This window comes from Ambystoma mexicanum, chromosome 8 (assembly GCF_040938575.1).
Source record: "Ambystoma mexicanum isolate Mex_15411 chromosome 8, UKY_AmexF1_1, whole genome shotgun sequence".
In the NCBI taxonomy this organism is placed as follows: Eukaryota; Metazoa; Chordata; class Amphibia; order Caudata; family Ambystomatidae; genus Ambystoma; species Ambystoma mexicanum.
Window position 1 is genome coordinate 1,698,775,087 of NC_090929.1, and position 23,323 is coordinate 1,698,798,409.

A 23,323-nucleotide genomic window follows, 5' to 3' on the forward strand; every position below is an offset into this window, starting at 1 on the left:
AATCACTGCCATTCCGTCCCCAGAGCTGTGAGCATGTTCAATAATGTCTATTGTTCTTCGAATATTGTCATGCGTCCCTCTCCAAGGTATAAACCCTGTCTGATCACTGTCAATTAGGCCCGGTAGAGCCGTGCCCAGCCTGCCCGCCAGCACTTTAGCAAAAATCTTACCGTCGTTGTTCATAAGCGTGATCGGGCAGTAGGAGGCAGCTAGTTCAGGAGCCCTTACGGGTTTGTGCAGTAGAACTGTCAATGATTCCGCCATAGATCTGGAGACAGAGCCAGATGTCAGGAAAGAGTTGAATAGCTCCACCAGCTGAGGGACCAGGAGCCTACAGAACTTCTTATAAAATGATGCGGATAAGCCATCAGGTCCGGGAGCCGTGGGTTTCAATGATTTGATGGCGTCGATTATTTCCTCTGCCGAGATAGGCCTCTCTAGGTACTCCAGCTGATTCGCGTTCTGTTTGGGTATGAACTGTAGATACTTTGGTAAGTTATCTAGCACTGTTGGTGACCCTCTCATGATTTCTGAATGGTATCTCGATAATTCCGCCATTTTGTCCGCATCGGTGTAGAGGGCTTTGCCGTCCGCCCCAATTATTTTGAGGATGTTGTTTCTAGTTCGGGTCTTTTTCAATTTTTGTACTAATACTCTATTTGCTTTGTTCCCCTTCATATAATAGAACTGTTTTGTGAAGGCTAGGGATTTAGCGGTGCGGTTGGCGCAGTGCATTTCTAAGGCTGTTTTGACCTTTCTTAGCTCTCTCTCGGCCTTTCTGGAGTAGAGTCTTTTCAGGTAGGTCTCCAAGTGATTCACCTTCTCCTCCAGTCTGGCTGCAGCTATATTAGAGACCCTTCGTTATTCCGCACCAGCACTGATTAGAGAGCCTCTGAAAACTGCCTTCATTGCATCCTAGATGATGTTAATGGGCGAGGTCTCTGTGGTGTTTTCATTGAAGTAGTTGACTATTGGGTTCTCTATTTCCATCTTAATGCATTCATCCAATAGCAAAGCGTCATTCAGTTTCCAGTGTCTCTGTGCCGGTATGTTTTGCCCCGATATAGCTATTTTCGCAGACACTGGGGCATGATCCGAGATCATACAGGTGTGCATTGCCGTTGCTTCCAAACATGGGTAAATGACCCCCGAGATCAAGATAAGGTTGATTCTTGAGTAGCCTTTATGCACCTGAGAATAATGGGAGTAGTCTCTTAGGGTCCCGTTGAACAGCCTCCAGGCGTCCACTGTTTCCGTTTCCCTTAGTAGCTTGGCTAGTGAGAGCGCTTGTGTATAGTCAGTTTTGGTGGGCGGAAGGGTCTTGTCCATCTGGGGATTTGGCATTGAGTTGAAGTCTCCGCCCATGATCAGATGCCCTTCTTGGAATGCTAAAATGGTTGGGACTAAATTTGTGATGAAGGCAGCTTGAGCAGAGTTGGAGCCATAAATTGACGCTATAGTGATTGGGAGCTCCTCAAACATCCCTTTGAGTAGGAGGAACCTCCCATTTGGATCTCTTTTTATGGTGACTTTTGTTAGGGGTATCCTATCACTTAAGAGTATTGCCACTCCCCTTTTATTTTGACCCAAGGTGGCAAAATATGCCTTTTTGTACTTGTTAAATCTTACTCTGTGTTCGTCTTCCTGCAGTAAATGAGTTTCTTGAAGTAGCACAATGTCTCCCACTAATTGACCCCAGCCTGTGTTCTACAGATTTCCGCTTCTGTGGCGAGTTGAGCCCTTGAACATTCCATGAGAGAATTGTTATTGCACTCGTATCAGCCATATTCTCTTATTCCTTTTTTCCCTCTGAGTGTGAGCTTATGTCCGTCTGCTGAGAATGATCCTCCATAGCTGAAGTAGCTCCGATGTTTTGTAATGTTTCAATGTTGCTGTTGTTGACCTGTCGTGATGTGCTTCAATCCCGGGCTGAACAGCAGGGGCCTCCAGACCCAGGGTCTCCATTTGTCTTTCGACCCCCCCATAGAACAAACATGTAGGAAGAACATTGTCCTACTGCCACCGGGAACTGGTGGCGCCGATGCGCATATCTTGGCCAACTGGGCCACCGAGTCAACTGTAAATTTAGAAAAGCACTGCCGTGTGCCCCCCTTCTTGGGGTGTCGATTCCTGTGCCTTGTTGAGCGCGAGCTCCAACGTGGGATTCCCATCTTTATTTGGACCCGAGGATCCGTCCATCTTACCTATTTTCGGTTAGTTCATACTGTTGTAAAAGCTCTATCATCTGGGGAGTTTATAGATGTACGTAGTTAAATATCAGTCAGAAACAGAGCTTTTTCTAGGTGGCCCTTGGGGTCTACGTCGCCGTGCAGGTTTTGACCACTCTCCATCGGAAGGTTTGTTGTGTTGAGTCGATCCTCCACCTGTTTCTCCGATGCCCATGAATTTGTCTGCCTCTTTCTGTGAACGGATTTGTCTCTGAGTCCCCTCCCAAGTGAACCTGGCCAACGTTGGGAATCCGCAGTGATAGGTAATCTTTTTCCCCCTCAGCCACTCCGTGAATGTTATCATGGCTCGGCGTTTCTGGAGCGTGGAGTTTGCCAAATCTTGATATAGTGTGATGTTGGATCCTTGGAACGTTATTTGGCCCATTCGTCTTGCTTCGTTCATGATTTCTTCTTTGATTTGTTAGAAGTGGACCCTTACCAGTACATCTGGGGGAAAGTAGGAAGTCGACCTCCGATCCGCCCTGTGTACCCGGTCCAATTCCAGGGAAGACGCGTCCGGCAGGGTTATGATGAATCGAAGCAGTTGGGAGACGTCGTTTCTTAGGTCTGTGTCTGGTATGGATGCTGGTATCCCCCGGATGCGAATGTTGTTTCTCCGTGATCGATTTTTGGCGTCTTCTTGTTTCGCTTCTAAGAGTTTGCACCTTTCTTCCAGAGCTCTGATTCTGTCCCTGACGATCTCACCTTCAAACCGATGATCGCAGACTTCTGACTTCTGACTCGAGCTCCGCTGTCCTTCTCTCCACCTCAATCACTCTCTTGTCCAGGGAGTTTATTTTTTGGGTTACTTCTCCTGTGCTTTTATGAATTTCCTTTGTCAGCGCCGTGAGCAGTTCCTGCAGGTCATTCTTAGTTACCATTTGTGCTGCGTTATTCGCCAATGCCTCGTTGGCGGGGTTCTTTTCGCCGGGGAGAGTCTCGGGCGTTTCCTCTTTCTTGGAGCGTTTGCTCGGGGTATTGGCCATCAATGCTGCAATGTCTGTTTGCTTTGACACCTTCCCGCTTCTAGACATCCTTGCCCCTGATTAGACTTTGAGTCCCCCCTTTGGCATTCTTTACGCTTGTTTATTCTGCTGCCGGGTGAGGGGCGACAGTGAGCCAGGGTCTCTGCAGTACTGCCGTGTTCGCTTTATTCCCCCAATCTCCAAGGCTGCGGGGGGGGGGGATCAGGCGAGCCCGATTTTTACCTGCGCACTAACGCGCAGTGCTATGGATTCTCAGTCACGCCATTCGCCACAGCCTCTGATCCCTGGCTCGGTGCGTGCAGTGCCCCCTCTACGGCCTTTTTTCCTCCCTTCCAGCAATCCGGACCAGGGATGTGGGTTAATGTTCGGGCAGGATCCTCCGAAGTGCGAGGGAAGAGCCCAGGGATTCTCGAGTCGCTCCCCCGCCCGTTAGCGATCCTCACTGCTCGGCTGTTGAGTGTCTTCCAGGAGCCTTCCGTCGGTGAGATATTGAGTGGCCCCAGCCTCCCGGAACTGGCTGGAGGGTTGCTTGCACATGGCACTCCTCGTTACGGCACTACCATACTGCATGGGTACACAGTTCCTCGACAGCCCTTGTCGTGTTCATATGGCTGCCCCTCCCCCATTCCGCCGCCTCTAGTGGTTCAGTGAAGCGGCCGCCATCTTGCCGCCGAGGGATCCCCGGGTTCTAAATGCGTCCAATCGCGGCAGGCTGAGTGCCGATCCGGGTTCCACTCTCCGTACCGCAACTCCAGAGCTTCCCCCACGCTGCGGTTCTTTTTTGGCGAAAAACGGGGTCTGGAGATGGCGATATTATGTTCCGTGCATCGGGCCAGCCAGGAGCTTCTGCAAAGTCATGCCGATCGCGGCAGCTCCAAGCCACGCCCCTGTTGAGCCCTCTCTTGAGGAGGAGGATCTGCCCCTACTTCTAGACCTTTTTGGGCCTCTTTGAAACCCCTGTTGTGAGGACTGCTCTTGTGAAGACCCCCAGGATGAACCTTGCCCACTCTGTTTGTAGTTTGAGAACTGCAGGGAGTTCTGTCCTCTAAACCGGCGAGAGTTTGATCCCCTTCTCTGCCCAACGGGTTTGTTAGTGAGCTGTCCTAGCGATATGAGTGTATCATATTCTTCCTTTGCGCTTTTAAGCGCATCCTCAACTGCTTTGCCAAATAAAGTGTTGGGCTCAATCGTTTGAACCTTGACTGGCGGATCCATGCGTGGCGTTTGATCAGTATGCCTTCTGCCACGATCCTTACTGCATTGTCTGCTGTGTCCAGGTTTATTTTACAGATGCAGCTGGCTACCTGTTTTCCCTCAGCAAATGCGAGTGAGAGCCGAGCCTTTAGGGGCTCTGGGACTGAGTCTATCTGCTGAGCGATTTCGTCCCATTTGTGGCAATTATAACTAGCTAATAGTGTTGTGTTATTAGCTATCCTTGTTTTATAGGCTACCGAGAAAGCTACCTTCCTGCCCGAGATGTAAATCTTTACTCTCCGTGTCTGGAGGATCTTGGATCTTTGGTGGAGGCACAGTGAGGGAAACAGAAAAAAAGCGGGGAACTATCAGGGGCGGGTGGGCAATTGGCAGCATGGGGGAAGACAGTGGGGAGCAGTTAGAAATGTGTTGTTTATTAGTACCTCTAACTCTAACACTGCACATTATTTGAGGATAGTATGTTATTAATTAATGTAGTCTGCTAAGCCCTAAACTCTTCTGGAAACTGTGAGGTTCTTTATCAATTACTACTGACCCATGTCAACTTCCATTGACTTTCCAAAGCTCTCTCACGTCTGTGGATAATGTCCTAGCATCCCGAAAATGGAATGCTAGAAAGTTCTAAAGATAAAAGAATATCATGACAAAGGGGAATAGTGTGGTGTGTAGCAAAAATACAGTTCTAACCTACTCCAATTGTACTTTTGCATAGTTACCAAAACCTTGTCTGACATGCCACTGGCTAATCTGATAAAGCGACATCTGCTGAAACCATTCTCCCTTCTAAGCTGATAAACATACAGGACACCCTTTTGTGACCCACCTCACTCACACGAGGAGAGGCTGATTTCTAAAGGTGCAGGATGAATGGTAAACACTGCAATAGGTGCCTGCAACCGGGGGTGGGCAGGCAATAGTGAAGTAATTACTGATGAAGACTCTTTGCTTAGAGGAGGTAGGACATGCGCAGAGTGAAGGCAGCCAGGGAGCTATCATTAATGAATGACAGATTCCATCACCTATGCTTCTTTCCACCGCAAAGACACTCCCTGGAGGCCAAGGCCTCTGGGAACTGCAGTGAAGGAAGCTGTCCTTATTGGATTCTAGCACAGGGCTTTAAGATACACTACCCGGGCTAGAATTTTTCTGTAAATGGAGTTGGATACCAACCATCCGTAGGGATGAAGACATCTATCAGAGAAAGAAGACACCATTTTCTCAGCATCACTGTGGCCTATGAGGAAACCCATCGGGAAGAAATGTGGAACTTATCTGCCGTAAGGACTACTGTACAAGGACACCTAAGTACTCCCATTCCTGAAAGAGATTCCATAGTTGAGTTTGAATACTTACCTGGTGCTGGACGTGGGGGAGAGAGAGCCAACTTCATTACCCTGACATTACTGTTGCCATTATTGTTGCTGAGCATTTCACCTACAGCATCTGAGACACTTTTGGACCTTTTGATAAGAGGCCAATTCACACACCTGGCAGCCTTCTGCCCACCTAGGCCCTGCTTAAACTTGTTCCGCCCAGGACTGACAGTCGAAAGACCTGTTTTCAGGCTTCCTTCTGTCCATCTAGCCGCTTTGCTTAGACAATCCGGATTGAGACATTTGGACCAAATTGCACACTTCTGCTACATAGAGTAGAACCGCGATGGCATGCTTGACGCTGTCAAACTATTAAAGACATTAAGGAGTTGCCCTGTGAACTAGGGGCCTTTCTCAGGCATTCTAACTTCCCTCCCTCCTGACCTTTACCTTGTACACCAGAAACTGGTTAGGTCCCCGTTTACTACTTTGCCTAAACCTAACCAATTCAAGCAATTAAAATTAATATATGATACATCACTCACCGTAATCGTATTTCTGATGCTTGTATCTGCTTACATTCACATGCTATGCATTGGTGAATACATAGATGTAATAAAGCAGATAAGAGGCGATAAAGCCAGAAAACATCTATGCACCTTCTACTCTAGAGGGGAGGAAGGGTGGGCGCATGTGAATCTAAGCAGATACAAGCATCAGAAATACAATCACGGTGAGTAATGTACCCCTTCTTGTGAATCTGCTTAGATCGCATGCTATGCATAAATTAGCAAGCAGTATCTGGAGAAGGTGGTGGGTTGTGAGAAAGTACAGCAGTGTTAAGAAAGGAAGAAGGCAATGAATATGGCAAGGGAAATGTGCACGGAATCGCACAGTGAACAACTTTGAATCTAACAACGTGCATACAATACCCAAGACTCGTGTATACTAAAACCCAGGAGTGCAAATAGAGTGAAACAATAATACCAATATATGAAAATGGATGTGGGGTAAGCACTTTGAACCTCCTTATGACTGAAAGGAAAGACGGCAAACTCCTTACCCACTATGCTATTACAGATACTGACAGCGCTAAACCCACGTAGAGGGCAAGCAAGGACAGGATCTGTGAGCTGACACTCTGGATGATACTGAATAAGGAACTTAGAAACAGTACTCACGTGGACCGGAAAGACCACTTGAATGTCAGTAAACCCACCAACCCAGTTGATCAAACAGGGACCCAGAAGGCTATAACAGCAATGGGTGGAGGATAACAAAATACATAAAACCCAAGTCAAGGGGCAAGTAGGAATTGTGATTATAGAATAGTGAGGAAAGCAAAAGGCATTCACACAGGAGCTAGTTACAACAGCACCCCACACCTAATAATCAATGGGAAATAAAAGCAGAAGTGCAATGGAAAACATGGAATGGATCGCAATAGAAAGTAAAGATCAGGAGCAGGGAAAATTATATAACAAAAGGAAACCTTTCCCACCCAAGGAAAAAAGGCAGGAAGCTAAATCTATAAAGGGAACGAATAATGCATCAAGTTTTTCAGTAGCAAAGGACAACATCAAAGAAACATAGAACACGGGCAAATTGGGCTGCATCAAAGGGTAAAGCACAGAGAAAGGCTGCCTGCAGACAGAGGAAGACAGAAAGGGAAATCCAGAAAGCAGAAATCAATTAAGCACATAAATCCGAAATTCAGGGCAGAGGAACAAGAAACAGAAACTAGGAATTAGGCACAAAAGCTAGGAACCAGGAACAAGGGACCAGTCACAACAGGAACACTGCAACAATGACCAGCGCTGGACTGAAGCAAACTGAGGCTTTTAAAGCTGCTTAACGAGCACACCCCTCAGGTGTGCCGCCTGCTGCACCTGCAGCCACAGGTGTTACCTAGCCTCCACCCAACCTTGTCCTGCAAGGGAGGAGGTGAAGCAGTGAGCCAGGCATTCTGGGAAGCATAGTCATTAGATTAAAGTAGCATGCTGGCTGCCAAAAAGCTGGAATGGATCCGGAAGGGAAGTAACTTGGAAAATAAGGTTTTAGCGCTCCCAATGCATCACAGCACTGTGGCATAAGGTTCGGAGGAAATGTCCAGTAGGGAATAAACCCCAAAACATGCCCCCAAGTGGCGGGAACGGGAGCGAAGGGAGCGAGCCGTGACAAGCAGCAAATAGATCTTTTAGCACCGCTCGTCCCACCTGTGAATCTGTTTTAGAATGTGTGTCAATGCTGTAGTGCTGAGTAAAAATATGTATAGAGCTCCATGTTGCTGCTTTGCAAATGGTGTTTAGTGGGACGTTTGCAAAAAATGCCAGAGTAGCTCCTGTACCCCTGGTAGAATTAGCTCTTTGTGTGAAAGGCAGAGTCTTGTTTGAGAGTAGCAGAGTTGTATGCATTACACTATGCATCTGGAGACAGCGTTCTTTGAAACGTGATCACCTTCCGTGCCAGTTGCCATGAAGACAAACCGTTGGTTTATTTTTCGTATCGGTCTTGTTTTTCTTACATAGTAAAGGACCGCTCTCTTTACATCTAGTGTATGGATTTCTTTCTCACCTGAGCTTCAAGGGTTTTGGAAGAAAGCTGGTAGTTCGATGGACTGGTTGACATGGAATTTAGATATGAACTTAGGTGAAAACTTAGGGTGTGTTCTTAGTACCAACTTGTCTTTGTTTATAACAAAAAAAGGGTCTTGGACTGAAAGAGCTTGTAATTCACTGACTATTCTAATGGAGGTGATAGCCATCAGAAAAGCTGTCTTAAATGTAAGGTGTTTAAGGCTGGATGTATGTGTAGGCTCAAAGGGGTGTCCCATGAGCTTTGCAAGTTCTACATTTAGGTCCCATCCTGCATGTGGGTTAGAAATGGCTTGGTAAAGTATATTTACTCCTGCTATGAATGCCTTAATGACAGGGACTTTCCACCAGGCCACCTTGCTTTGAGAAGTGGTGTACGCGGATAGAGCCTCTAGGTGAACCTTGATTGAGTTAAACACTAGCCCAAAGTCTAGTGAGTGGAGCATGTAATAGAGGATGTGTGATTGAGTACATTCTATTGGGTTTAAACTTTTTGACTGGCACCATATTGCAAACCTTTTCCACTTGTTAAAATAACAGTGTCTGGTTTTTGTGCCTCCTTGAGGATTTCCATACACCTTTGAGGTAGTTTTAAATTTGCAAATTCTGTGACTTCATGAGCCAGGCTGCCAAATTCATAGACTGAGGGTGTGTGTGTAACGTTGTCCTCCTGTGCTGTGTGAGCATGTTGTAGGGGCACGGGAGATTTATTGGATTGCGCACCGCCAGTTTGCACAGATGTGGGAACCAAGGTTGTCTCACCCACATAGGAGCAACTAGGATTAGTGTCACTTGTTGCTGGTGCATTTTGTTCACAAACTTGCTCAGTGGTGGTGTTGGGGAAAAGCGGAAGCAAATTTCCCTGACCAGTTCATCCACAGGGCGTTCCCCTTGGACCCTTGATGGGGAAACCTGGATGCGAAGTCTGGGCTTTGCGTGGTTTTGCTTGCGGTGAACAAGTCCAAAGAGGGGGTGACCCAACAGGGAGAAGATATTGTTTAAGATGTTTCTGTCGAGTTGCCACTCATGCTCTTCGGGTACACGGTCTCTGCTTAATGAGTCTGCCAGAGAATTGAGTTTCCTGAGAACACATTGCAATAAGGAACATGCCCCACTTGAGTGCCCACTTGCAAATATTTTGTGCTAGCCTGGACAGATTTGGAGAGTATGTGTCCCCCTGCTTCTTTATGTAAAACATGGCAGTGGTGCTGTCCCTGAGGATTTGTACTGTCTGTCCTGACAGGTGCACTTGGAAAGCTTGTAGGGCCTTGAGAACTGCTAGCAGTCCCAAAAGATGTATGTGGTTTTGGGCTGTGATCTGTGTCCACAGGCCATGCGCTATGTGGTGAAGGTAATGGGCTGCCCACCCGCTGAGTGATGCATCTGTTGTGACAAATGCTTGCACTGCCAGGTTGTGGAAAGGTTTTCCACTTAACAGGTTTTCCTTTATCCACCAGCGTAGCCCTTGAACTATGGTTAGCAAAACAACCACTAGATCGTCCCATTGGCCACTTGCCTGAGACCACTGTTTCACCAACCACCCTTGCACTGGGCGCATGCACATCCGTGCGTGCAGTACCAGGTAAATGCATGAAGCCATCATCCCGAGCAAACGCATTGCTTTGCGTACATTTACTTGGCGACCGGCTAGATACTGTGGTATTTGCAGCAGTATGTTTTTCAATCTTTCGTTTGATGTAAAGACGAGACCTTCTTCTGTCTTTATGATTGCTCCTAAGAACTGTTTTGTTTGGAACGAGACTTGATTTTTTCTCGTTGATTGAGAATCCCCATTGAAACAGAAGATTGTTCTCTGGGTGTTTTGCTTGCAAATTTGGAGTGATTCCCCTGTTATCAGTTAGTCGTCCATGTACAGGTACACTGGGATTGATTCTCTGCATAGATGCGCTGCCACTACCGCAAGTACTTTGGTGAATACCCTCAGAACAGAGGCTGTGCCGAAGGATAGCACCTTGAATTGGTAGTGCTGGTTCGATACCTTGAAGCGCAAGAATCTTCGGTGAGCTGGGAACATCAAAATATGGAAGTATGCATCTTTCATATCCAAGGGTGCCATGTAGTCCCCCTGTTTTAGCAGTGGGATCACTTCCTATAGCTTTGGCATGCAGAGGTTTTGTGGCTTGACATAGGTGTTTGCAGAGGGCAGCTCTAGTACAGGGCGCATTGTTAGGTCTTTTCTTGGCACAAGGACGTACATTCAATAAATACCCTTGTTTACCTAGTTTGCTGGGACGATTTCTATGGCGTCCTTCAGCAGTAGCGCTTTTACTTCTTCCAACAGGGTGCACTGTTCCTCCTGTGAAGTCTGCCTTTGTCTTGGCGGCTGGTGTATGATGCGCTCTATGCAATACCCCCCCCCCCCATGCGTGGCTAAAGTGTGAAATACGACCTCCTACTTGAGTGGCATGGGAGGGAACCTGCAGCGGATGGTCATTGCTTGGGAGTTGTTGAGCCCTCTCTTTTTCATAACAACATTTTATTAAGGTGCACAAAGTCATCAATACATCAACAACAGAAATTGATCAATAATCACAATAATCGGAAATGTAAGTTCATATGGAGGATAAGAAAATAGTCTGTTGACGGCCTAGCTCGAATGTCCGATGATTCATTTGGGCTTAGCGGAGTTGTCAAGAGTTCTGGGAAGGGTGACTGTGATTGAGGGTTCTGGGTTGGTCAACAGAGGGGGCTGCTCTGTAACCATCTGGTGAGTGGTGGCCTTCTGGACAGGGCCAGGAATCTCGTTGCATAGTCCATGAAAGGATCCCAGATGTTCATGTTTTTGGTGAATGAGTTGTTCCGGATCGCGGTCACCTTTTCTGCTACTGCAATGTCCCAACATTTGTGCCACCATAAAGCTATTGAGGGTCCCTCCTCATGCTTCCACAGACGGGCCATAGCAATTTTCGCTGCAAGGAGTAAGTGCGTACACATACGAGGTATGTGACCTGAGATCGGTAATGCCCCTTCCCCTGTTTCCCCTAGGAGAATGATCCCCAGGTCCCAAGGAATAGTGAGTCCCGTGATGTCCTTAATGTGTTTAATCACCTCCCTCCAGTATGCCTCCGCCTTTGGGCAGGTCCATTTCATGTGAAATAATGAACCGGGGGTGGCGCAGCCCCGCCAGCATTGGTCCGAGAGATGTGGGTTAGCTCTGTTGATTCGGACCGGGGTCACATAATATCTATAGCAACATTTGTAGCCCCCCTCCCTGTTTGTGATGCATTGTGAGCTTTTATGTAGTCTGGTCCATATTTTTGTCCATTCTTCCACCTCTATTTCCCGTCCCAGGTATCTCCCACTCAGTCATGTATCTTTCTTTTTTCTTGGGGTCTGCCCTGTCCAGGAGACGGTACAGTGTAGATATTTTGCCTCTTTTTGTATGGGTTGTGAGGGTGCTCTCCAGAGCCGTTAGCTCTCTCGAGCATTTCTCGCGAACCGCCCTATTAGATAACCAATGTCTTATTTGGGTGTAATGAAACATTTCCCTCTCTTCCACCCCAAATTTCTCTTTGCATCTTTCAAATGTGATGGGTATGCCCTCCTCCAGAAAGTCCCCCATTCTAAGTAATCCGCCCTCCCTTCAAGACTGGAAATTATTGGGGCTACAGCCTGGCGAAAACTCTGGGTTGTTCCAAATCGGGGATAGAGGGCCCAGCGTGCCCCTACCACCCCACCTCCGAGCCGCCGCTTTCCAACATTGGGCTGTTGTGATTGTAGCAGCCAGAGGGCCTGAGTTAGCCTGCATTTTCCTTTCTGGTAGGTGCGGGAGGTCCGCAGGGCTGCCCAGGCACCAAGACTCCTCTATCTGCGTCCATTTTGGGGGATCCTCTTCTTGCACCCATGAGAAGGCATGTGATAGTTGAGCTGCTAAGGTGTATCTGGCTATGTCTGGGACCCCCAGTTCCCCCTGGTTTTTGTCCCGCATCATTATTCGTTTACTGATGCGCGGCTTATTCCCACCCCAGACAAATCCCTGCAGTTTCCTTTGCATGTCTGCCAGTACCGGGCCCGGGATACGGGTCGGTATTGCGGTGCAAAAGTATATCCATCTGGGGATTATGTTCATTTTTATGGCTGAGATACGGCCGAACCAGGAAATTTCCTTGGAGGACTAGGACTTTAGGTCATTTTTTAGATTTGTAATCAATTGCGGGAAATTTGCGGTGTATAGTTGGGCCGGGTCCTTAGTAATTCTCACACCTAAGTAGTCTATTGCCTCTCTTTCCCATGGAATAGACATTAACGGGCGGAGGGCTGCTCTTTCCAGTTTATTGACGTTGATCGCTAGGGCTGATGATTTATCTAGGTTAATTTTGAACCCTGACAATACTCCAAATTCGTCAATTTCCTTCCATAGGGAATCAAGGGATGTTGCCAGGTTCGATGCTGTTATTAAAACATCATCCGCATATAGCGCAATTTTATATTCCTGGCCCCCTATTTGGACCCCCCTTATCCTGGTATTCTGCCTATTCTCCAGCATTGGATCTTTCATGGATTCACATGCTTAGAATATTCCCCGTTGTCAGGCTGGGAATCCCCGGTACATTATATAGACCCTTTCCCATAGGAAAACTTTTTCGACGCTTATGCGTCCTATCCACCTCGTTTTGTATCATGCGTGCCCGCGCCGCCAGGACGCCATGATATAAGTACAGGACCCGCCCCCGCGCTCCCTCAGATTTCAACCGTCTTTCAAAGTAGTGGGATCCTCGTGGTTACTGCTAGTAGAAATTAGGTTGTTTTTCTGTTTTCGCTTCGGCGACGTTAAAATTCTGGAGAATTATGTCCGGAAAAGCGTTATTTCGCCCTTGTGCGACATGTGGACTCAAAAAAGTCTATGAAGGTGATGCCCACATGGATTGTATCTACTGTCTCCACCCGCACCACAGGGCGGATACATGTGAGATATGCCAGGGTTTCTCCCAAAAAACCCTTAAAGACCGTAAAAGAAGGCTGGTCGACTGGCTTAACGACGGAGCGGGTGCCTATCCGGCATCAGAAGTTGGCTCCACGGCCTCCAGGAGCAAGTCGGAACCTCCCTCCAAGAAGGCACGGCCGGTAGAAAACCGCTCTGAGGACAAGCATACGGGGAAGCATGCTGGGTCTTCCTCATCACATAAAAAGCCCTCCTCCTCCTCATCATCTAAGACGGAGAGGCAAGCGACGTCAAAATCCTCCTCAGGGGACCGTCCTAGGCCTTCCGTGAGTCGAGACTCTTCAGCCGGGAAATCGGCATCGAAATCGGCTACGAAGTCTAAAGGCTCGGCGCCGGCTACTTGCTCGTCGACCCCAGTGTCATTGACGATGCCTATTACCGTTCAGGCAGCAGCGGTGGGGATTCCTTCGTCGACGGCGACTCAGTCTATGGCTTGGCAGCCAGAGGTCTATGACCCGGTCCCCCCTGAAGTCTTACTGCAGCCAGACACGGCCTTGTCGGCGGAAGGAGAAGGTGGCATGGCTTTGCAGCCGTCGGATTTGGGCTTACGGCCTTCCACGTCGACGACGACGAGTGCGAGTGGGGGTGTGGTCCCTCTATCCTCAACGTTGCTGACCCCCCAGACGGTTTTGTCTCTGGATGTGCTTAATACTCTTCAGAAGCTCCTGCAGCGTCTGGATACGCAGATCCCTCAACCTGGGACTTCATCGTCGCTATTTTCTGTACCTTCCGTCGACGAACAAACTCATGCGGCTCGCTCGACGACCAAAAGCCCATCGGCCTCCCAGGTGGTGAAGGATCGTCCTCGAGCGCAGGAGGAGGGTGAGCTATCGGAGTCCGATTCTATACAGGGTGACTCAGGGTCAGACATTTCCCTGTCACCGTCGAGAGACCCAACATGGAATTCGGATGTAGAGGTAGAGTCTACGAGGAGCCAGACACAACCATCTCCTCCGGATGATGTGGGATCCTTCCATGCAATGATGGGAAAAGCGTGTTCCGAGTTCGGCTTGATTCCTGAGGAGCAAAAGAAAGACTGTTTCCTTTTTGATCATATGGGTCAAAGGAGGAAATCGGTATTTGCCATCCCAATTCTGGACCATGTGTGGCAAGAAGGTCTCAAGACGATGCGCCATCCGTTCTCGGAGCCGGCTATAAAGGGGCGTATTGAGAAAAAGTTTAAAGCTCCGGAGTCCACTCCAAAATGTCTAACATCACAACCTCTGTCAGATTCGGTGGTGTCGGCGGCAGCGGCTAGGAAGGCCAGAGTACAGCAAAAATGTTCAACCCCACCAGAAAGCGAGGCTAGGAGGCAGGACGCCTTTGGAAAAAAGGTGCTCTCAGTCGGCGCGACGACGGTAAGAGCAGCCAATTCCTTAGCGATCGTATCACGATACGATAGAGAAATGTGGCATAAACTAGCCCCTATCCTAGAACATCTGCCAGAAGAACACCGGAAAGCAGGCATGTTACTTGTACGAGATGGCGAAGAGGCTTCGAACCACGCAATTAATATTGCAGTTGACCTAGCAGAGTCTGGTTTCAAACAAATCAATCATGGCGTAGTACTTCGTCGACAAGCGTGGCTCAAATGTACTACTTTCCGTCCTGAAGTCCAATACAAAGTCCTTGACATGCCATGTGAAGGAGAACATCTGTTTGGAGAAAAGGTTGATGAAGCTTTGAAGGGGATGAAGGAAGACACGGATACTGCTAGGTCTCTCCGCGCCCTCCAGACAGGTAGAAATTTTCGCTCTTTTCGCCCCTTTAGGGGTGCTTCTGGAAACTCCTGCTTTGGAGCCTCTAGGGACCGTGGATTTAACAGGCCCTCGTACTCTTCACAAGGGTTCAGACGTGCGTCCCAGTCGGCACGTAGAGGCAGAGATTATCAAGCCTCCAGACGACGCGGCTCGGGTTCCTCGTCGACGAAGGACAAGCAAACCAGCAACCAATGACGGCCTTCGGAACGTCCTGGGGGGCCGAGTCTCTCATCATATCGACCAATGGAAATGCATCACCACAGATCGATGGGTTCTGGACACGATTCGCATGGGTCATGCGCTACAATTCAAAGACAAGCCCCCACGTCTTCCGCCTGTGTTTTCGGCCCAGCCCCACCTTCGAGTCCTACGACAAGAGGTGGCGCTTATGTTGCAAAAAGGAGCGGTAGAAAGGGTTCCTGTGGCACAGGAAGGAAAGGGAGTTTATTCCCGGTTCTTCGTTGTCAAGAAGCCAAATGGAAAATGGAGGCCCATTCTCGACCTGAGGGTACTCAACAAATGGCTAAAGAGCTTAAAATTCAAAATGCTAAAGCTCCAGGAGGTTATCAGGTCTGTGCAACCCATGGATTATCTGTCGTCGCTAGACCTTCAAGACGCCTATTTTCATATCCCAATACGCCCACGACACAGGAGATATTTAAGGTTCGTCGTCGGGCAAAAGCATTTTCAGTTCAAGGTCCTCCCGTTCGGTCTCAAGTCCTCCCCCAGGACGTTCACCAAGTGTTTGGCCCCTATAGCGGCCCATTTAAGGAAGGACGGTCACCATGTCTATCCCTATCTAGACGACTGGCTGGTCAGAGGTTCGTCCATGGAACAAACACGAAACAGTCTGGGGGCCACGATGTCCCTCTTACAGGAACTGGGCTTCGCAATAAACTTCAGCAAGTCCTCCGTAGAGCCTTCGAGGACCTTGGTCTTTCTAGGAGCGGAGTTTCATACGCACACAAGCCTGGTGAGACCATCCAGCGAAAGAATACAGAAGCTTCAAAGCAAGGCGTCGGAATGTAGATGCGGTACCAGGGTGTCGGTGCGCAAATACATGTCCCTGCTAGGGACCATGTCATCCTGCATTCCGTTGATAAACAACTGCCGTCTGTTTATGAGGCCTTGCCAGGAATTTCTAGCGGACCGTTGGGCGCAGAGCCAAGGTCGCTGGTCCGACGGACTGGTCGTCGACGAACAACTAGTACAAGCACTCTGTTGGTGGAGAGTTTCTGCTCATCTAACGAAAGGAATGCCTCTGGTGGAACCGGAGTTCCAAAAGACGGTGGTGACGGATGCATCGCTGAGCGGATGGGGAGCTCATCTGGATACGTTACAGGTACAAGGCCGGTGGTCGTTGCAGGAGTCCTCCCTGCATATCAACCTGCTGGAACTGAGAGCAGTGCGATGGGCTCTAAAATCCTTTCTTCCTCAATTGAGGGACTCAGTGGTGCGTGTCATGACGGACAACACAACTACAATGTTTTACTTGAGGAAACAAGGAGGGACACGTTCCAGGTCCCTGTCGACGGAGGCACAAAAAATCTGGCATTGGGCCCTGCAACACAACATGCAAATCTTGGCGTTCCACCTGCCAGGCGTGAGAAATGTGGAAGCCGATGCCCTCAGCAGAGAAATGAGCGAAGTTCACGAATGGGTACTGAACGACCAGCAACTACAACAAGTATTCAAGAAGTGGGGACATCCTTCCATAGATCTATTCGCGACGAAGGACAACAGGAAATGCCCTCAGTATGCAAGCAGATGGCCTCAGCAGGGCTCACTGGGGGATGCGTTCTCCTTCCCATGGACGAACAAATTCCTGTACGCATTCCCTCCATTTCCCCTTATCCGGAGGACGTTGCAATGGATCCGCAAGTACCCATGTTGGGTGATTCTGGTGGCCCCGTACTGGGCCAGACAGGTGTGGTTCTCAGACTTGCTGCACCTAGCGGCGGCGGAACCGATGAGGTTCCAGAAGACCCCCAACCTTCTGTCTCGACAGGAGGGCGTTGTTTGGCATCACGACCCGGACAGCCTCAAGTTGACGGCCTGGCTCCTGACTTCGCCGAATTTGGTCGGCTAACGATTCCGGAGGAATGTCGGCGTATTCTGCAAGCGGCAAGAGCACCTTCCACAAACACTTCATACTCGTACAAATGGAGGAGTTTCTGTCAGTGGTGTGCGGATCAACCAGGTTTGGTTCCGCAGTCGATTAAGCCGGAACAGCTCCTTCCATACTTGCTGTTCTTAGCTCAAAAGGGCCTATCGGTATCGTCAGTAAAAGTACACCTGGCCGCCATTTCCAGGTTTACACGTCAACGGCATTCAGCACCATTGTTCAGCGACCGCCTGATTAAGCACTTCCTTAAAGGCCTCTTTCGGAGTTTCCCTCCAGAGAAGAAATTTCCTCCGGCGTGGAGCCTCAATCTGGTGTTAGCGTCTCTAATGAAACCTCCTTTTGAGCCAATGTCATCATCGTCTCTAAAGTTTTTGTCGTGGAAATTGGCCTTCCTGGTGGCCATCACTTCAGCCCGACGTATTTCAGAAGTCCAGGCTCTGATGGTAGACCCACCATACTTACGATTTTTCAAGAACAAGGTGGTCCTAGCCACTAACTCACAGTTCATACCGAAAGCTCCTTCAGTGTTCCATAAACACTCCTCTATTGTCTTACCTACGTTTTTTCCAGAGCCATGCTCGGGAGCGGAGCGCACGTTACACACATTGGACATAAAAAGGACTCTCAAGTTTTATCTTCATCGCACGCAACCGTTCAGAGAAACGAGACAGTTGTTCGTGGCCTATGGTTTGGGCGCTAAAGGCAAAGCCATTTCAAAGCAAGGACTGTCAAGATGGGGGTCATCTACCATTTCGTACTGCCATTCCAAGGCAGGGAAGCCTCTTCTACGACGGCCAAGAGCTCATTCAACTAGAGCAGCGGCATCGTCAACGGCGCTGTGGTCTGGAGTCCCTCTGGGGGACATCTGCATGGCGGCTACCTGGGCGGCTACACACACCTTTACCCGCCATTACTGCCTGTCGCAACAACATGCCGAAGATACCCGTATGGGACAGGCGGTGCTTCGACACCTATTCCAATAAGGTAAGCCCCGGCTGAGGGGTTGCATCCTGTTGCAATTATGACTGTATGTTGTTCGTTTCCTATGTTAACGATTACTGATGTATACACGACCATAGGGAACGGGCATTGTGAGGAAAGTATATGGGTTTGCATGCACGCCTCCTCTTTTTGGGATGGTACTGCTATGTAATCTATTCTAAGCATGTGAATCCATGAAAGATCCAATGCTGGAGAAGGGAATAGTTTCTTACCTGTAACTCCATTTCTCCAGCATTGGTATCTTTCATGGATTCACATGCGCCCGCCTGCCTCCCCTGGACATGCAAACCGGTTCCCCCACTACTTTGGGGGCCGAAATCTGAGGGAGCGCGGGGGCGGGTCCTGTACTTATATCATGGCGTCCTGGCGGCGCGGGCACGCATGATACAAAACGAGGTGGATAGGACGCATAAGCGTCGAAAAGGTTTTCCTACGGGAAAGGGTCTATATAATGTACCGGGGATTCCCAGCCTGACGACGGGGAATATTCTAAGCATGTGAATCCATGAAAGATACCAATGCTGGAGAAATGGAGTTACAGGTAAGAAACTATTCCCATTTTAGCGGCGAAGGGCTCCATAGATAGAGCAAAAATCAGTGGGGACAGTGGACACCCCTGTCTGGTGCCCCTTGATATCTGTATTGCCTCGGATCTTCTGCCATTAACCCTTAATTGTGTCGAGGGAATTTGGTAATTGGCCATGACCCATTTGATAAAGTTTGGGCCGTATCCGAAATGTTCCAGGGTCGCCCGCATGTACCCCCAATCCATCATGTTGAATGCTTTATGAGCATCTAATGAAATCACTGCCATTCCGTCCAGACCTGTGAGCATGTTCAATAATGTCTATTGTTCTTCGAATATTGTCATGCGTCCCTCTCCAAGGTATAAACCCTGTCTGATCACTGTCAATTAGGCCCGGTAGAGCCGTGCCCAGCCTGCCCGCCAGCACTTTAGCAAAAATCTTACCGTCGTTGTTCATAAGCGTGATCGGGCAGTAGGAGGCAGCTAGTTCAGGAGCCCTTACGGGTTTGTGCAGTAGAACTGTCAATGATTCCGCCATAGATCTGGAGACGGAGCCAGATGTCAGGAAAGAGTTGAATAGCTCCACCAGCTGAGGGACCAGGAGCCTACAGAACTTCTTATAAAATGATGCGGATAAGCCATCAGGTCCGGGAGCCGTGGGTTTCAATGATTTGATGGCGTCGATTATTTCCTCTGCCGAGATAGGCCTCTCTAGGTACTCCAGCTGATCCGCGTTCTGTTTGGGTATGAACTAGTAGATACTTTGGTAAGTTATCTAGCACTGTTGGTGACCCTCTCATGATTTCTGAATGGTATCTCGATAATTCCGCCATTTTGTCCGCATCGGTGTAGAGGGCTTTGCCGTCCGCCCCAATTATTTTGAGGATGTTGTTTCTAGTTCGGGTCTTTTTCAATTTTTGTACTAATACTCTATTTGCTTTGTTCCCCTTCATATAATAGAACTGTTTTGTGAAGGCTAGGGATTTATCGGTGCGGTCGGCGCAGTGCATTTCTAAGGCTGTTTTGGCCTTTCTTAGCTCTCTCTCGGCCTTTCTGGAGTAGCGTCTTTTCAGGTAGGTCTCCAAGTGATTCACCTTCTCCTCCAGTCTGGCTGCAGCTATATTAGAGACCCTTCGTTATTCCGCACCTGCACTGATTAGAGAGCCTCTGAAAACTGCCTTCATTGCATCCCAGATGATGTTAATGGGCGAGGTCTCTGTGGTGTTTTCATTGAAGTAGTTGACTATTGGGTTCTCTATTTCCATCTTAATGCATTCATCCAATAGCAAAGCGTCATTCAGTTTCCAGTGTCTCTGTGCCGGTAGCTTTTGCCCCGATATAGCTATTTTCGCAGACACTGGGGCATGATCCGAGATCATACAGGTGTGTATTGCCGTTGCTTCCAAACATGGGTAAATGACCCCCGAGATCAAGATAAGGTTGATTCTTGAGTAGCCTTTATGCACCTGAGAATAATGGGAGTAGTCTCTTAGGGTCCCGTTGAACAGCCTCCAGGCGTCCACTGTTTCCGTTTCCCTTAGTAGCTTGGCTAGTGAGAGCGCTTGTGTATAGTCAGTTTTGGTGGGCGGAAGGGTCTTGTCCATCTGGGGATTTGGCATTGAGTTGAAGTCTCCGCCCATGATCAGATGCCCTTCTTGGAATGCTAAAATAGTTGGGACTAAATTTGTGATGAAGGCAGCTTGAGCAGAGTTGGAGCCATAAATTGACGCTATACTGATTGGGAGCTCCTCAAACATCCGTTTGAGAAGGAGGAACCTCCCATTTGGATCTCTTTTTATGGTGACTTTTGTTAGGGGTATCCTATCGCTTAAGAGTATTGCCACTCCCCTTTTATTTTGACCCGAGGTGGCAAAATATGCCTTTTTGTACTTGTTAAATCTTACTCTGTGTTCGTCTTCCTGCAGTAAATGAGTTTCTTGAAGTAGCACAATGTCTCCCACTAATTGACCCCAGCCTGTGTTCTACAGATTTCCGCTTCTGTGGCGAGTTGAGCCCTTGAACATTCCATGAGAGAATTGTTATTGCACTCGTATCAGCCATATTCTCTTATTCCTTTTTTCCCTCTGAGTGTGAGCTTATGTCCGTCTGCTGAGAATGATCCTCCATAGCTGAAGTAGCTCCGATGTTTTGTAATGTTTCAATGTTGCTGTTGTTGACCTGTCGTGATGTGCTTCAATCCCGGGCTGAACAGCAGGGGCCTCCAGACCCAGGGTCTCCATTTGTCTTTCGACCCCCCCATAGAACAAACATGTAGGATGAACATTGTCCTACTGCCACCGGGAACTGGTGGTGCCGATGCGCATATCTTGGCCAACTGAGCCACCGAGTCAACTGTAAACTTAGAAAAGCACTGCCGTGTGCCCCCCAACTTGGGGTGTCGATTCCTGTGCCTTGTTGAGCGCCAGCTCCAACGTGGGATTCCCATCTTTATTTGGACCCGAGGATCCGTCCATCTTACCTATTTTCGGTTAGTTCATACTGTTGTAAAAGCTCTATCATCTGGGGATTTTATAGATGTACGTAGTTAAATATCAGTCAGAAACAGAGCTTTTTCTAGGTGGCCCTTGGGGTCTACGTCGCCGTGCAGGTTTTGACCACTCTCCATCGGAAGGTTTGTTGTGTTGAGTCGATCCTCCACCTGTTTCTCCGATGCCCATGAATTTGTCTGCCTCTTTCTGTGAACGGATTTGTCTCTGAGTCCCCTCCCAAATGAACCTGGCCAATGTTGGGAATCCCCAGTGATAGGTAATCTTTTCCCCCCTCGGCCACTCCGTGAATGTTATCATGGCTCGGCGTTCCTGGAGCGTGGAGTTTGCCAAATCTTGATATAGTGTGATGTTGGATCCTTGGAACGTTATTTGGCCCATTCGTCTTGCTTCGTTCATGATTTCTTCTTTGATTTGTTAGAAGTGGACCCTTACCAGTACATCTGGGGGAAAGTAGGAAGTCGACCTCCGATCCGCCCTGTGCACCCGGTCCAATTCCAGGAAAGACGCGTCCGGCAGGGTTATGATGAATCGAAGCAGTTGGGAGACGTAGTTTCTTAGCTCTGTGTCTGGTATGGATGCTGGTATCCCCCGGATGCGAATATTGTTTCTCCGTGATCGATTTTTGGCGTCTTCTTGTTTCGCTTCTAAGAGTTTGCACCTTTCTTCCAGAGCTCTGATTCTGTCCCTGACGATCTCACCTTCAAACCGATGATCGCAGACTTCTGACTTCTGACTCGAGCTCCGCTGTCCTTCTCTCCACCTCAATCACTCTCTTGTCCAGGGAGTTTATTTTTTGGGTTACTTCTCCTGTGCTTTTATGAATTTCCTTTGTCAGCGCCGTGAGCAGTTCCTGCAGGTCATTCTTAGTTACCATTTGTGCTGCGTTATTCGCCAATGCCTCGTTGGCGGGGTTCTTTTCGCCGGGGAGAGTCTCGGGCGTTTCCTCTTTCTTGGAGCGTTTGCTTGGGGTATTGGCCATCAATGCTGCAATGTCTGTTTGCTCTGACACCTTCCCGCTTCTAGACATCCTTGCCCCTGATTAGACTTTGAGTCCCCCCTTTGGCATTCTTTACGCTTGTTTATTCTGCTGCCGGGTGAGGGGCGACAGTGAGCCAGGGTCTCTGCAGTACTGCCGTGTTCGCTTTATTCCCCCAATCTCCAAGGCTGCGGGGGGGGGATCAGGCGAGCCCGATTTTTACCTGCGCACTAACGCTCAGTGCTATGGCTTCTCAGTCACGCCATTCGCAACAGCCTCCGATCCCTGGCTCGGTGCATGCAGTGCCCCCTCTACGGCCTTTTTTCCTCCCTTCCAGCAATCTGGACCAGGGATGTGGGTTAATGTTCGGGCAGGATCCTCCGAAGTGCGAGGGAAGAGCCCAGGGATTCTCGAGTCGCTCCCCCACCCGTTAGCGATCCTCACTGCTCCGCTGTTGAGTGTCTTCCAGGAGCCTTTCGTCGGCGAGATATTGAGTGGCCCCAGCCTCCCGGAACTGGCTGGAGGGTTGCTAGCACATGGCACTCCTCGTTACGGCACTACCATACTGCATGGGTCCACAGTTCCTCGACAGCTCTTGTCGTGTTCATATGGCTGCCCCTCCCCCATTCCGCCGCCTCTAGTGGTTCAGTGAAGCGGCCGCCATCTTGCCGCCGAGGGATCCCCGGGTTCTAAATGCGTCCAATCGCGGCAGGCTGAGTGCCGATCCGGGTTCCACTCTCCGTACCGCAACTCCAGAGCTTCCCCCACGCTGCGGTTCTTTTTTGGCGAAAAACGGGGTCTGGAGATGGCGATATTATGTTCCGTGCATCGGGCCAGCCAGGAACTTCTGCAAAGTCATGCCGATCGCGGCAGCTCCAAGCCACGCCCCTGTTGAGCCCTCTCTTGAGGAGGAGGATCTGCCCCTACTTCTAGACCTTTTTGGGCCTCTTTGAAACCCCGGTTGTGAGGACTGCTCTTGTGAAGACCCCCAGGATGAACCTTGCCCACTCTGTTTGTAGTTTGAGAACTGCAGGGAGTTCTGTCCTCTAAACCGGCGAGAGTTTGATCCCCTTCTCTGCCCAACGGGTTTGTTAGTGAGCTGTCCTAGCGATATGAGTGTATCAT

General features: G+C 49.1%; 1 protein-coding gene across 1 annotated transcript in view; it reads left to right on the forward strand.

Moving 5' to 3' along the window:
* Positions 1-23,323, forward strand: part of LOC138473469 (deleted in malignant brain tumors 1 protein-like) — a 376,653-nt gene that overhangs the window by 323,789 nt on the left and 29,541 nt on the right. The window contains exon 5 of the mRNA XM_069612115.1: positions 16,581-16,586. Coding sequence (XP_069468216.1) covers positions 16,581-16,586 — 6 coding nt within the window. The remainder of the gene's footprint in view (positions 1-16,580; positions 16,587-23,323) is intronic.